General features: G+C 39.7%; 1 protein-coding gene across 1 annotated transcript in view; it reads left to right on the forward strand.

Moving 5' to 3' along the window:
* LOC112631021 (ankyrin repeat domain-containing protein 30A-like) overlaps nucleotides 1–14008 on the forward strand; it is a 206045-nt gene that overhangs the window by 154127 nt on the left and 37910 nt on the right. Inside the window, 3 exon segments of the mRNA XM_025395528.1 lie at nucleotides 3453–3514; nucleotides 4387–4443; nucleotides 6735–6846. Coding sequence (XP_025251313.1) covers nucleotides 3453–3514; nucleotides 4387–4443; nucleotides 6735–6846 — 231 coding nt within the window.

Here is a 14008-nt window from a genome sequence, read left to right on the forward strand (position 1 = left end):
CTCAGTTGGAAATGTAGAAATTACCTGTCTTCTGTGTCACTCACACTGAATGTTGTAGCCTGGAGCTGTTCCTTTTCAGCCATCTTGGAACTGCCTCCAACCTCAGTTTTAACACCACCAATATCAACCCCTGGACAGATATAATCATTTCTAAGCTGACTTTGCATTTATTATTATTCTATTTATGGTAATTTATGATTTATTCTCCCATAAAAGCTGGACTATTCCTGTCAGAATGTACCTTATACCATTTCATTCCCAGCTCTGAATCCTCCAGTGGTTACCTATCACAATTAACAAAGAAATCCAAGCTCTTTACCATAGTCTGTGTTTATCTGCTCCTCAGACTGTGTACATTCTCGTTTCCTCCTCTCAGTGCCTGCAGTCTGACTGGTCTTTGCAGTGATCTTTGAGCCCATCAAGTTGTGTCTGTATTCAAACTCTGCAGAGTGTCTCTTCTCTTTGCCTTCTAGACATTCACTTAACTCACTCTGTCATACCATTCTGACCTGCTCAAGTGTCACCTCCTCAAAAACATTGTTCCAGAGCTCCCTATATAAAGTAGCAGTCCCTGTCACCCTGAATGTGATTACCCTATCTTATGTTTCTTTTTGTTATTATGCTTTTTTATTTAGACAGGGTCTCACTCTGTCACCAAGGTTGGAGTGCAGTAGCACAATCATGGATCACTGCAGCCTCAAACTCTGGGGCTCAAGCAGTCCTCCTGCCTCAGCCTCCCAAGTAGCTGGGACCACAGGTAGGCACCACCACACTTGGCTAATATATTTCTTCATAGCCCATATTATACCCATCATTTTAGTGTCGAAGTGTTTATGAATGTATGTTCTATCTCTGTCACTACACTGCAAGTTCCATAAAGACAGACCTTCTCTCTCCAGTTCCCATAATGGTACCCAACATAAAATAGGCTGTACATTAACATTATTGAGTACATAATAGAAGAATTTTATTCATTTTAAGGCCATAATCTATGTTAGACTCAAAAAGATAGTCTCCTGGCTGAATGGAAGTGTTTCTTTTTTAAAGCATGCCTTTTAAAAAAATTATTGCACGTGGTGGGTAAACTTTTGGATGTTTTGCTGGATTTGTTTTGCCAGTCTTTTATTGAGGATTTTCACATCGATGTTCATCAAGGATATTGGCCTGAAATTTTCTTTTTTGTTGTGTCTCTGGCAGGCTTTGGTATCAGGATGATGCTGGTCTCATAAAATGAGTTAGGGAGGAGTCCCTCTTTTGCTATTCTTTGGAATAATTTCAAAAGGAAAGGTACCAGCTCCTCTTTATACCTCCAGTAGAATTCAGCTATGAATCCATCTGGTCCTGGGCTTTTCTTTGGTTGGTAGACTATTAGATTCTGGCTGTATTTTAGAACACGTTATGAATCTATTCAGGGATTTAGCTTCTTCCTGGTTTCATCATGGAAGGGTGTATGTGTCCAGGAATTCATCCATTTCTTCTATGTTTTCAAGTTTATTTGCATAGGGGTGTTTATAGTATTCTCTGATGGTAGTTAGTATTTCTGTGGGATCAGTGATAATACCCCTTTTTCATTTTTTATTGTGTCTATTTGATTCTTATCTCTTTTCTTCTTTATCAGTCTAGATAGTGGTCCATCTATTTTGTGAATCTTCAGAAAACCCAGCTCCTGAATTCATTTATTTTTTTGAAGGGTTTTTTGTGTCTCTATCTCTTTCAGTTCTACTCTGATCTTAGTTATCTCTTGTCTTCTGCTAGCTTTTGCATTTGTTTGCTCTTGCTTGTTTGGTTCTTTTAATTGTGACGTTGGGGTGTTGACTTTAGATCTTTCTCACTTTCTGTTGTGGGCATTTAGTACTGTAAATTTCCCTCTTAACGTGCTTTAGCTGTGTCCCAGAGATTCTGGTACATTGTCTCTTTTTTCTCATTGGTTTCAAAGAACTTCCTTATCACTGCCTTAATTTCGTTATTTACCCAGTAATCACTCAGGAGCAGGTTGTTCAATTTCCATGTAATTGTGTGGTTTTGAACAAGCTTCTAAATCCTGAGTTCTAATTTGTACATGTACAAATCAGTGCACACTATGGAATACTATACAGCCATAAAAAAGAATGAGTTCATGTCTTTTGCAGGGACATGGATGAAACTGGAAGTCACCATTCTCAGCAAACAAACACAGGAACAGAAAACCAAACACTGTATATTATCACTCATAAATGGGAGTTGAACAATGAGAACACATGGACACAGGGAGGGGAACATCACACACCATGGCTTGTCAGAGGTTGGAGGGGAAAGGGAGGGAGAGGATTACGACAAATACCTAATGTATGTGGGGCTTAAGAGACAGATGACGGGTTAATAGGTGCAGCAAACCATCATGGCACATGTATACCTATGTAACAAACCTGCACATTCTACACATGTATCCCAGAACTTAAAGTAAAATTTTTTTTAAAAGGATCTAAATATCATATACATAAAAAAGATACAAAATGCTTATGAACAGAAAGATTCTATATTGTAAATAAGCCATTTCTACTTATTAAATTGTGGTTGAATGCAATCCTATTCAAAATCCTATCAGGTAATTTGAAAATTGACAAGCTAATTTTAAATTTATTTGAAAACTCAAAAAGCCAAGAAGAACCAAGAAAGTTCTGAAGAAGAACAGAGCTCAATAATGTATATCATCAGATGTTTCAATCTTTATTACAAGTAAAATAAGATAGTATTAGCAGAAGGACATACAAATAGAGAAACCAGAAACAAACTCATATTTATACCATCTCATGATTTATGACAAAGGTGAAATTGCAGTGTAGTGAGGAAACAATAATATTTTCAATAAATGGTAGTAGATCATTTGGATATCAATATGGGGAAGTAAAAAAATTTGAACCCTAACTTACACCATAAATAAAAGTCAATTGTAGGTTGGTCATAAAGCTAAACGTGACAGTTTTAAATATTCCCCCAAATTATTTCAGAACTCAGCCATTATAAATTGATTTTACATTCATATAGTTATCTTCATATTGATCCATAATTCAAATTTAGCAAAAATTTAAAGATGAGTCATAAATGAACACTTGGAAGAAGGTTCAATGTTGGCATTTTATAAAAATAGGTTAGTAATTTCTTATTCCTTTCTCGTAAAAAACTGGATAAAAATAAATTTTAGTCTTCATAAAAATGTAAATTCCAATGCAGATCAAGTGTGTGTTTGTTGTTTTGTTGAAAGTGTAACTTTGTTTGCTTCATTTAGAGAGACTATAAGATGAAAAACTGTAACACTATAAACAGAATTAGGCATTAGAATCACAGAGATTGCGATTTTGGAATGTCCCTGTGAGTTTATAGATGTTCCTAAAGTTCCATGTTTAATATTCTGAATAAAATAGGTGGCCATGCTCAGGATCTAGGAAGTTAATAGTAGCCTCTTTCTTTTTCAGATACTGTGTTGACCAGTGGTCATGCCACCATCTATTTATTTGTTGGAAATATTGTTCACACAGTAAGTTTGTCTCTATTTACTGAGCCATTCTTTTTTTTTTTTTTTTTTTTTTTTGAGACGGAGTCTCGCTCTGTCGCCCAGGCTGGAGTGCAGTGGCCGGATCTCAGCTCATTGCAAGCTCCTCCTCCTGGGTTTACGCCATTCTCCTGCCTCAGCCTCCCGAGTAGCTGGGACTACAGGCGCCAGCCACCACGCCCGGCTAGTTTTTTGTATTTTGTTTAGTAGAGACGGGGTTTCACCGTGTCAGCCAGGATGGTCTTGATCTCCTGACCTCGTGATCCGCCCGTCTCGGCCTCCCAAAGTGCTGGGATTACAGGCTTGAGCCACCGCGCCCGGCCCACTGAGCCATTCTTAAACAGCTCATGTGTGTCTTGTCCTCTTCTAAACCTTTTATATAAGACCTTCCTTGTTATTATTCCTTATTTTAAATCATCAAAATGTATTTGATAGATCCTTTAAAGGCCTGGATGGTTATGAAATGCTTACATTATTGTTTTTCAAGGTTATATGAAGTTTCTTGACAGGTGATTAGCAGATTTCCCCGTTCTTCAAACGACCATTTCACATCTACCTGCAAAGGAGAACAGCAATCAGAAAGGTGGTGTCTCCCAAATCATCCAAGCTAAGAAAAAGTCTTTCTCTACTATTAATGAGAAGGTCCATCACTAGATTGAGAGTTCTTCTGGAAGTGAATCTGCCTATATGTTCCCTAAAAACAACCCCTAGCGAGTTAGCTACTGAGATGGCTATATTTTCAAACTCGAGCTGCCTTGGTGAAAGCAGCTCTGGAGTGGAGACATGGGATTTCTCATGGAACGTGAAAATAACCCTCTGAAAATAAGGTTTCTTCAAACTCTTCTGTTTTTCCACAGTATGTTCTTGTTACTGATTATCAGAAAGCTGGTTTTGAGACTACAGCTTGGGCTAAAGTAAGTTTTCTCTAGAATTGTTTCTCTATTCAGTATAGACATTTTCATGCTATGATTTAGTTTTAAGCCTAGGGGAAACAATAAACAACATCTGGCTATCTTATTTCAAATTTGGTACATGAAAATTGTGGATTGATCTTTACTGGAGCAAATTTGCAATCCAAATTATCTTGGTGATTTATTTGCTTGGCACCTAATACACCTCTAAGCTAACAACAGTCATCTCATTTCAAATATAAAGCCTCATTGTAAAAACAAAAACCATATACATACACACATATATAGAAAATAAAGAAAGACTTAAAAAAATTAATTTCCATAATTTTATCATCAAGAGGCAGTCACTAGTAATGCTTTGCTGGAGATCCTTCCAGACATTGTTCTATGTCTGTGTTTGTGTGTATTTTTAAATAGGATGATGCATTAGAGAACACAAGTCTTTGTTATCAAAAAATATTAGATGCAATTTCTATGCCTTAAAATGTAATTCAACAAAATTATTGTTTATGACTAAAGAGTATTAAGTTTTATAGATGTTCTGTCATTTATTTCAGCAGTTTCCTATTTTAGACATTTTTGTTATTCCAGCATTTAAAGATTATAACTAAATCTTTTTTTTTTTTTTTTTTTTTTTTGAGACGGAGTCTCCCTCTGTCACCTGAGCTGGAGTGCAGTGGTGTGATCCTGGCTCACTGCAAGCTCCGCCTCCTGGGTTCACGCCATTCTCCTGCCCCAGCCTCCCAAGTAGCTGGTACTACAGGCGCCCGCCACCACGCCCGGCTCATTTTTTGTATTTTTAGTAGAGACGGGGTTTCACCATGGTCTCGATCTCCTGACCTTGTGATCTCCCTGCCTCGGCCTCCCAAAGTGCTGGGATTACAGGCGTGAGCCACCGCACCCGGCCAACTAAATCTTTGTGCATGTCTTTCATGAAGTGTCATGACCTGCCTGACGTTTAAATGCTCTGCTAAAAAAAAAAAAATGAGTATGAGGTGATAAGTCAATGTGGAATAGGTAATCTAAGATAGCGGTCCCCAACTTTTTGTCACCAGGGACTGGTTTCATGGAAGACAATTATTCCATGGACAAGGGGACTTCCATGAGTCTACTAGGATCTGGTTTCAGGTTGATCCAAGAACATTACGTTTATTATGCACTTTATTTCTATTATATATTACATTGTAATATATAAGAAAATAATTATACAACTCGCCATAATACAGAATCAGTGGGAGTCCTGAGCTTGTTTTCCTGTAACTAGACAATACCATCTGGGGGTGATGGGAGACAGTGAGAGGTCATGATGCAGTACATTTTCAGAAGGAGCAATCAACCTGGGTCCTTTGCATGCACAGTTCTCAATAGGGTTCATACTCCTGTGAGAATCTAATGCTGCTGCTGATCTGACAGGAGGCAGAGCTTCAGGTGGGAATTCAGTGATAGGGAATGGCTGTAAATACAGATGTAGCTTTGCTTGCTCACCTATTGCACACGTCCTGTTGTGTGGCCTGGTTCCTAACAGGCCATGGTCTGGTACCAGTCCATGGTCTGTGATGTGGGTTGGGGTCCCCTGCCCTAAGAGACAGTGGCAATTAATCCAGGTTAAATGGGATGATGTCTTTAGCCTGGAATGTTAGAGGAGAAGGCAGTGAGAAGTGGTCAGAGTCTGAATTTATTGTATCTTTTTAAAAGCTAACAGAACTTGCACATGGATTAGATTGTGAGTTGTGGAAGAAAGAAAGAAATTAAGGATCATCATATTAAGAGGACAAAGGAGGAAAAATGAACAACTCAGTAGATGCTTAAAGAAACATTGTTAAGAGGCAATATCCATTTCAGATTAAACAACAACAACAACAAAATCTTTGCAAAATGAACAAAACGATTGAAGTCCCAAAATGGTCAATAAAAACATCTTATTGATTGTCCGTTCAGCCACTCTCTTACCAGATTAATGAATCCTTGTAAAAAGCCTTAGGTTGGAGCAAACACTTGCCATGAACTGAGAGAGGCCCACTGTCACTATGCAATAAATTTTAGAGGAAGGCCAGCCATGACAGCAAAAGGATGTTCACCTTCAGAGTACTTTGGGGACACTCATTACTTGAAGTCATTGTTAAAAATTCTGAGACAAGGGAGTTTGGAAGATTGACCTCCCCAGTAAGCTGAGTCATGAAAATCTTCCATAAGGAGAGGTAGCTTGGAAGCAGGGATTCTGTAGCAGGTGGAGTTCGGGTGAATCTGCCGGACCAGCCGAGAAGCCCTGTTTGAGTGACTGTTTTCCTCTGAAGTTCAGTCATCTGGCTGTCTGGGGAAGCATGCTGACCTGTCTGGTATTCTTTGGCATCTACTCAACCATCTGGTCCCCCATTCTCATTGCCCCAAATATGAGAGGACAGGTCAGTATGCCTGATTAGGAGTTTGCCTTCTGTGTCTTGTGAAAACAATGTTTCTCCATGTGTAGGCAAGCAGGCTCCTGTGTTTTACAACTGTATTGATGTTCAGTAGAAGCTGGTGCTACCTGTTTCTATCAGGATTTATCAGGAGGTAAACCAAATTAAAGCACCTGGAAGATGTCATCCAGTCCACAGAAATGACATTTTAAATTTAAAGTATTATAAAAAGTCAACCTAAATCCCCTTACTAGCCTTGTATGTCTACATTTTCATAATAAATTATGTGTTAATTGCACATGGTACTGATATGTACAGTTTATGGCCCTTTGGAAACTGGAGCTATTTTGAGTTGTTCTTAATCCAGTGATTATATTGGTTACAGTTTTGATGTTGTACTCTGATTAGTAGTTATCCTCTGCTGAGTCACTTATGGAAGTTAAATGTAACAGCTCTATGAACCAGCATCTCTCATTGTTCATCTCTTTGAACTAGAGGCTGAACTTAAAGGTCTTTGTACTAACCTGAATGTCTTTTTATTTTTTTCTTTAATATTACCTTTTTCTAGTGCATGAGATTGAGTCATCAACAGTGACAAACTGGATCGTGGAATCTCACAGTATCAAGTTTGGATAGAAAGGAGCCTGGCAATCTTGTGGTCCACAACACCTCAATTTACCAAGGAAACTGTGCAAGCTCAGGTCTCCAGGTTCATCCCAAAGACCCCATCCTGGGGCTACCCACAGTGTTCCTATCTTTAGACCCCCAAAACAGGCTGCTGGGCCCTGTGCTTTAGGGACCTCTGCACTGGCCCTCCCTCGCTGGGTGTGTTCCTCTGCACAGAGTGAAAAGCTGTGATGAACACAGTCAGTCTTCCCACTTCTAATCTGTTGGGGCAGCTGTTTGCAAGGGATGTGCAGAGAGTAGATTGATGTTTGCACTAGTGTTTCCACCCACATTTAAAGAAGGATGTTCATGCTGGGGCACAGAACCCAGGTGGAAAGGGAAGAACAGTGGTTCAGACTTTAATTGGTGTTTCCCACCCAGGAATACATATTTTAAGGGCAGGACTGTGCATGGCACAGCTGTCTGCTATATCTGCCTCACTTACTCTGCAGAAGTAAACAAAACCCCCCGGGTTGACCCAAGTCTAGACCGTGTCCAGCTGTTTTTTGTGAGGTAGCCCTGAGTAGTGTTGCTTGCCTTTTCACCTGGTGTCTCAATTGGCTAATATCCCAGGGTGCAGAGGACTTCCACTGAGGGTGCTGAGGGGCATGGACCTGTCCTACAGGAGTGGGCATGCTTGCCCTCTATTGCATTTTTGCTTTTTGTAAGAAAAGAGGACAAATGTCTAAAGTGCTTTTCAGTTCTTTTCCAAATTCAGACAATAGAGGAAATTAGAGGGGATTGAATAAACCAAAAGATTGTTGTGTAGCAAAATAAGCATTTGCAACAAAGAAACTTTGTGTGTTTAAAGAAAGCAATTCTATTTTAAAGCAGCATGATTGGGCCCCACAAAACAAAATGTCCGCTACAAGACAACAATCCTTTGGTAAGGTGTTCGGGCTTAGAATATCTGTTTTGTGCTCTCTTCCTTCTGGTTCAGTGTTGATCTGCTATGGTAAATATTTTATTTGGGGAATTTTTTGGTACTGGACAATAAGCAGGGCCACAGCTGATTGCCACGGACAATTTTCTAAATTAGAGGATAGTGACAGCTGACGGGATGGGTCACTTGGTTTGTAACTGGCAAACTAAGCCCATTTGTCTAGGTTTCTAGGTTGGCGAATACTCAGAAGTGAAGGGTATGCCAGGAAAAAATTGCTAATTTATAGGCCCAGCACGCTTCTGCTGCACAACTCTGCTATCAAAAAAACTACCTTTTTTTTTTTTTTTCCCCAGAGTCTCCCTCTGTTGCCCAGGCTAGAGTGGTGTGCAGTGGGAAGATCTAGGCTCACTGCAACCTCCACCTTCCAGGTTCTAAGCAATTCTTCCGCCTCAGCCTCTGGAGTAGCTGGGATTACAGGTGTGCACCACCATGCCTGGCTAATTTTGTATTTTTAGTAGAGACGGTGTTTGGTGTTTCACCGTGTTGGCTAGGCTGGTCTCAAATTCCTGACCTCAGGTGATCCACCGGCCTCAGCCTCCCAAAGTGCTGGGATTTCAAGTGTTAGCCACCATGCTTTTAAAATTACCATTTGGATAATGCTTCTGGTGATTTTTCTTTTTTTTCTTGAGAATGAGTTTTACTCTTGTTGCCCAGGCTGGAGTGCAATGGCGCAATCTCGGCTTACTGCAACCTCTGCCTCCCAGGTTCGAATGATTCTCCTGCCTCAGCCTCCCAAGTAGCTGGGATTATAGGCATGCACCACCACACTTGGGTAATTGTTTTTATTTAATAGAGACAGGGTTTCACCATGTTAGGCTGATCTCAAACTCCTGACATCAAGTGAGCCACCAACCTTGGCCTCCCAAAGTGCTGGGATTACATGCATGCGCTACCGTGCCTGGCCAGCTTCTGGTGATTTTTATAAACCATTTTTTGTAGTTCACTGAACAGTAGGTTTTTGGCAAATGAACATGGTTATTTGATGCTCTACAATTAAACTACTGTATAACAGCAAATGGCATTTTTCACCCAGAAACCAGAGAGATTTGAAACACAAAACGTTTTATCTATTCATAACTTTTTTTTTTTTTTTTTGAGATAGAGTTCATTCTTGTTGCCCAGGCTGGAATGCAGCAGTGTGATCTCGGCTCACTGTAACCTCCGCCTCCCAGGTACAAGTGATTCTCCTGCCTCAGCCTCCCAAGTAGTTGGGGTTAAAGGTGCTCACGACCACACCCAGCTAATTTTTGTATTTTTAGTAGAGACGGAGTTTCACCATATTGGCCAGGCTGTTCTTGAACTCCTGTCCTCAAGAGATCCACCCGCCTTGGCCTCCCAAAGTCCTGGGATTACAGGCGTGAGCCACTGTGCCTGGTTCATAACATATTTAACCTTCAAAAAGATGCACTGTTTCTGCTGGGGGTCTCTTTTGCTAATTTGATTAAAGAATTCTTTGTTTTGTCCATGATATTTGGAGTTTTTCTCATGGGGGAGAATGCAGGTTTGCTCTCGATGGTAAAGGAAAGGATGGACTGTAGAATTAGAATTCTTCACTATTAACGAGTCTTTATCTTCTGTAAAGAACCTCATGATTGGTATGTGAAACCCAATCAGACAACTTAGGAAGTTCCAGTTGAAGTTCCTGAAATCAAAGAAGCCATCCACATCCTTCCTCTCTTGAAACTATGCCTCATTTGTGGGATCTTAAAAGGAACCCTGTTTTTCCATTTGTCTCTTCTCAAACTTAGATTTATAGTAAGTTAAAAACTCAGATTGTGTCTATCCTGATTGATGCCAGCCAAACCCTCAGCTATGGAAAATATGTGATAATGTATTTCTGTAGGGGACTATGTGTTTTTTTTTTTCTTTTTTCCCCCAGTAACATATCTGTGAGATTTTAGTTTCCCTGTAATGGGCCCCCAGGGCAAAAACTTAAAGGTAGAATATGACTAAATTCTTTTTAGTTCACTGCCTCCCCCAAAGTTACCTGCTGATAGAAAATTGGAGAGATGAGGAAATCTTGATCCAAAATTAGATTTGGAAATGTGTTTATATTTTCTGCATGCTTTTCCCAATGCTTTTGACTTTAATAGTGGTAGAGGGAATGCCATGTTACTTGACCTCTGTATAAAAGTCAGGAGACCTAGCAGGGTTTATGCACAGGCAGTTATATAACCTTTGGCAAATCCCTTTACCTGCATCAATCTCCCAATCACCAAATTCAGAATAATACCACTCACCCTAATTACCTTAGAGGGTTGTGGAAAATACCTAACAACCTGTGGAAAATCTAAAACATACATGCTCTTCTTTTTCCTGGAGTGATGAATTATGTTTAAACCTTCATGAATAGAAAAATTGCTGTGATTTAAACTCCAAATTCTTTTGGCCACAGAATTTTAACATTTTATAGGTTCTAAATTGGATGTTTCTCAGCAAGGTCCATTGACCACCTGCATCCAGATAATCTGGATTGCTTGTTAAAATGACAACCCCTCCACCTGCAGGTAATTTCTCCCTCTCTCTGTCTCTCTCTCTCTCTCTCTGTGTGTGTCTTTCTCTGTCTCTGTGTCACACACACACACACACACACACACAGAATTGGAACCTCTGGGTGTGTCATGCCAGCACCTAAATTTTAATAAATCTTCATGTGACTCTTTCCTTTAAACTTTGAGAACCACTGCTCCAAAACACCTAAAATATTACTACATTGGAATTTTTTAGCTGTTATCAGGTGTTACAGGAGAAGATGGTACACTGAAGATACTCACAGCTGAGAATGTCTCTGGAGGAGGAGAGATTAAGAGTAGGAATCTGCCTGGGGTCGGAAGACGACTTGTTTTCAGGTTAAGGTCTGTGGTCTGGGGCCATGTTTGGTTGCCCCACCATCCATTCTTCTTCATCCTTTATTAATTGTTCCCATATGTGCTGTGACTTTCCCCCTTACTCCTGGGGAAAACTTAATCCCATCCCCTCTTCTGTAGTGATTGGTTCATGATGCCTAGAGACATGGGGAAACACTTGTCAGGGGCTTCTGGGATAGCAGCAAATGTGCTCGTAAAGGAAATCCATCAAAGGGATAGCTTTCTCATCCGAATGCTGTGGTTGCTGCTGTGATGCTGGGAATGGTTCAGTCAAAGGAGGAAAAACACCCTCAAAATCCTACTGGTGGCATGAAAGATAAACTAGAAAGACAGAAAGGCAAACAAAACCAAAAGTGTGTTTTTTATTGCTTTATTATTTGACAAGTAAATAAAACCCGAAATTCTCTGCGTGATTGTTGAGACCCTGTATAAAGCCAGCTTCAAAGCCCAACCCAAATGGGACACTCAGTGAGTCTCTGCTGTGTGTGGCCTGGCATTGTGGGCAGCTCTTGCCAAGGAAACTTCTCTCCACCCAGGTGAGGCTGTCAAGATATTTCCTTAGCTTCACAAGCAAATGGTCAGCCAAGGAAGTAAATCCTTTTTAAGAATGAAATCTTTAGTACAGCACGTTTAACTGTTTTACTATGCCTAAAGTTACAGATTGGTTTACGAACCTTGTAAAGAATTATTTAGTGTTGCAATTATCAGGTTTTTAGGCAATAACATCCCAGAAATGCCTAATAATCATATCTTAAGCTTATTTGAATTAATATCTAACACAATATTGCATAGACTCAGTCCAGTTTTTCTCAAGTATCATATTTCAGAAACCTGAGCCCTGTCTGGTGAGGAGCAGTCAGCCTCATCAAGGAGGAAGTCCCATCAGCAGAGGCTTGCCTTTCTGCTTGAAATAACATTGTGGCATATTTTTGTACAGTTTTCTTGAATATTGAAGTCGGCTGAATTATTTGTTGAAGTGCAATTTCCATTCTGGCTCTTAAACTTGTATATTTTGTGGAACAGTAAGACTCACAAGAACTAACATGCTGTGTTTGTGGATAATATTCTTTTTTTTTTTTTTTTTGAGACAGAGTCTCGCTCTGTTGCCCAGGCTGGAGTACAGTGGCACAATCTGGGTTCACTGCAAGCTCTGCCTCCCAGGTTCACGCCATTCTCCTGCCTCAGCCTTCCAAGTAGCTGGGACTACAGGCACCCACCACGACGCCCAGCTAATTTTTTTGTATTTTTAGTAGAGATGGGGTATCACCATGTTAGCCAGGATGGTCTCAATCTCCTGACCTTGTGATCTGCCCACCTTGGCCTCCCAAAGTGCTGGGATTACAGAAGTGAGCCACTGCGCCTGGCCTTTGGATGATATTCTTATCTGAATACAAAGCACAATGAGATGAGCAAAGTTAACATGGCACAGACTTCCTGGTTTCTCCCATACCTGTGACTCTTATCACCTGCACCTTGGGGTCCCCCATTCATGTGTATTTAGCTCCTTGAAGCCTCCTGATATCAATCCCTGCCTGAGGCAATTTCTAGAACAACAACAACAAAAAATTAAAACTCTAATAAAAAGCCCTCTTCACTGATAATGAAAAAAAAAGTCAGAAACATTGACTTGACTAGTGCTAGCGAGGTGCATTCTCACAGCCTATAAATATTTGGGTTCTAGAATCAGAAAACTCAGGCATTCATCAGACAACAATTCTGTCACAGAATTGTTTTTGTCATTGTTACTCATAATACCAACTTGTTTTTGGTTTTCTTTTCCTAATTAACAAATGAAAAAGAAAGTATATATATATTTTAAGTTGGAAGTTCCTTAGTTTCAGATTCTTTCTATAGGCAATGGTGGGCACAGCACCCCCCTTTATCACAATTGCCTCTGGATTCTCTTGAATCCTTCTAAATTAAAGTGATCCGAATCTGATTTCTTTCCTATTCAGTTAAAATTATAACTGTGAAAGTAGGGTTTGAACTAAATTAACCTAATGCCTAAATCATTTATGATATTAAGTCTGTTGTCCATATTAGCCAAACTTGTGTTATTTCTCAGCCTCAGCTTTTCAGGTGTATGAAGGAGACAATATCTATCTTTGGATTTTATATGGAAATTAAAGAAAATAAGGCATGTAAATAAGAGTTTATTGTTCATTGAACAATTACTGTGTGTCAGACAGAAATATTTATGAAAATATGCTTTTACTATATGCAATTACTTGCATGATAACTTTAGCATCACCTCATTCAGTAATATGCAACCTCAGGAAACTGAGGCTTAGAGAGAAAGAATCAGCTTTTTGTCTAGGCAGGGAATAGAGTAGCTGGAATTTCCACTGGAGTCAGTTAGACTCCAAGTTGTGAGTCTCCTCACTTGGTGACTCTGGATAGCACCTACAGTGATAATAAACCAGGCATCTAAGAAATTGTTAACATTCCTTAACATTTTGCACTTAATAAAGTGTATTTGAAGTGACTTACCCTGCAATGCAATTTAATTTTTAAAAGATAAATGTAGAGTTAGAAAGAATAAGCAGACTTTGTGTTTGAGCTGCAATCTTGTGTCCATGAGCCCAGTCTTTCCTATGGTAAAGCGGGTTTCAAACAACAGTGTTTATTTTTTATGTACATTATGAAAACTTAAATGATATTTCTGGTTCTAGGTCCTTGAGGAATCGCCACACTGT

Source organism: Theropithecus gelada, chromosome 9, assembly GCF_003255815.1.
Source record: "Theropithecus gelada isolate Dixy chromosome 9, Tgel_1.0, whole genome shotgun sequence".
NCBI lineage: Eukaryota > Metazoa > Chordata > Mammalia > Primates > Cercopithecidae > Theropithecus > Theropithecus gelada.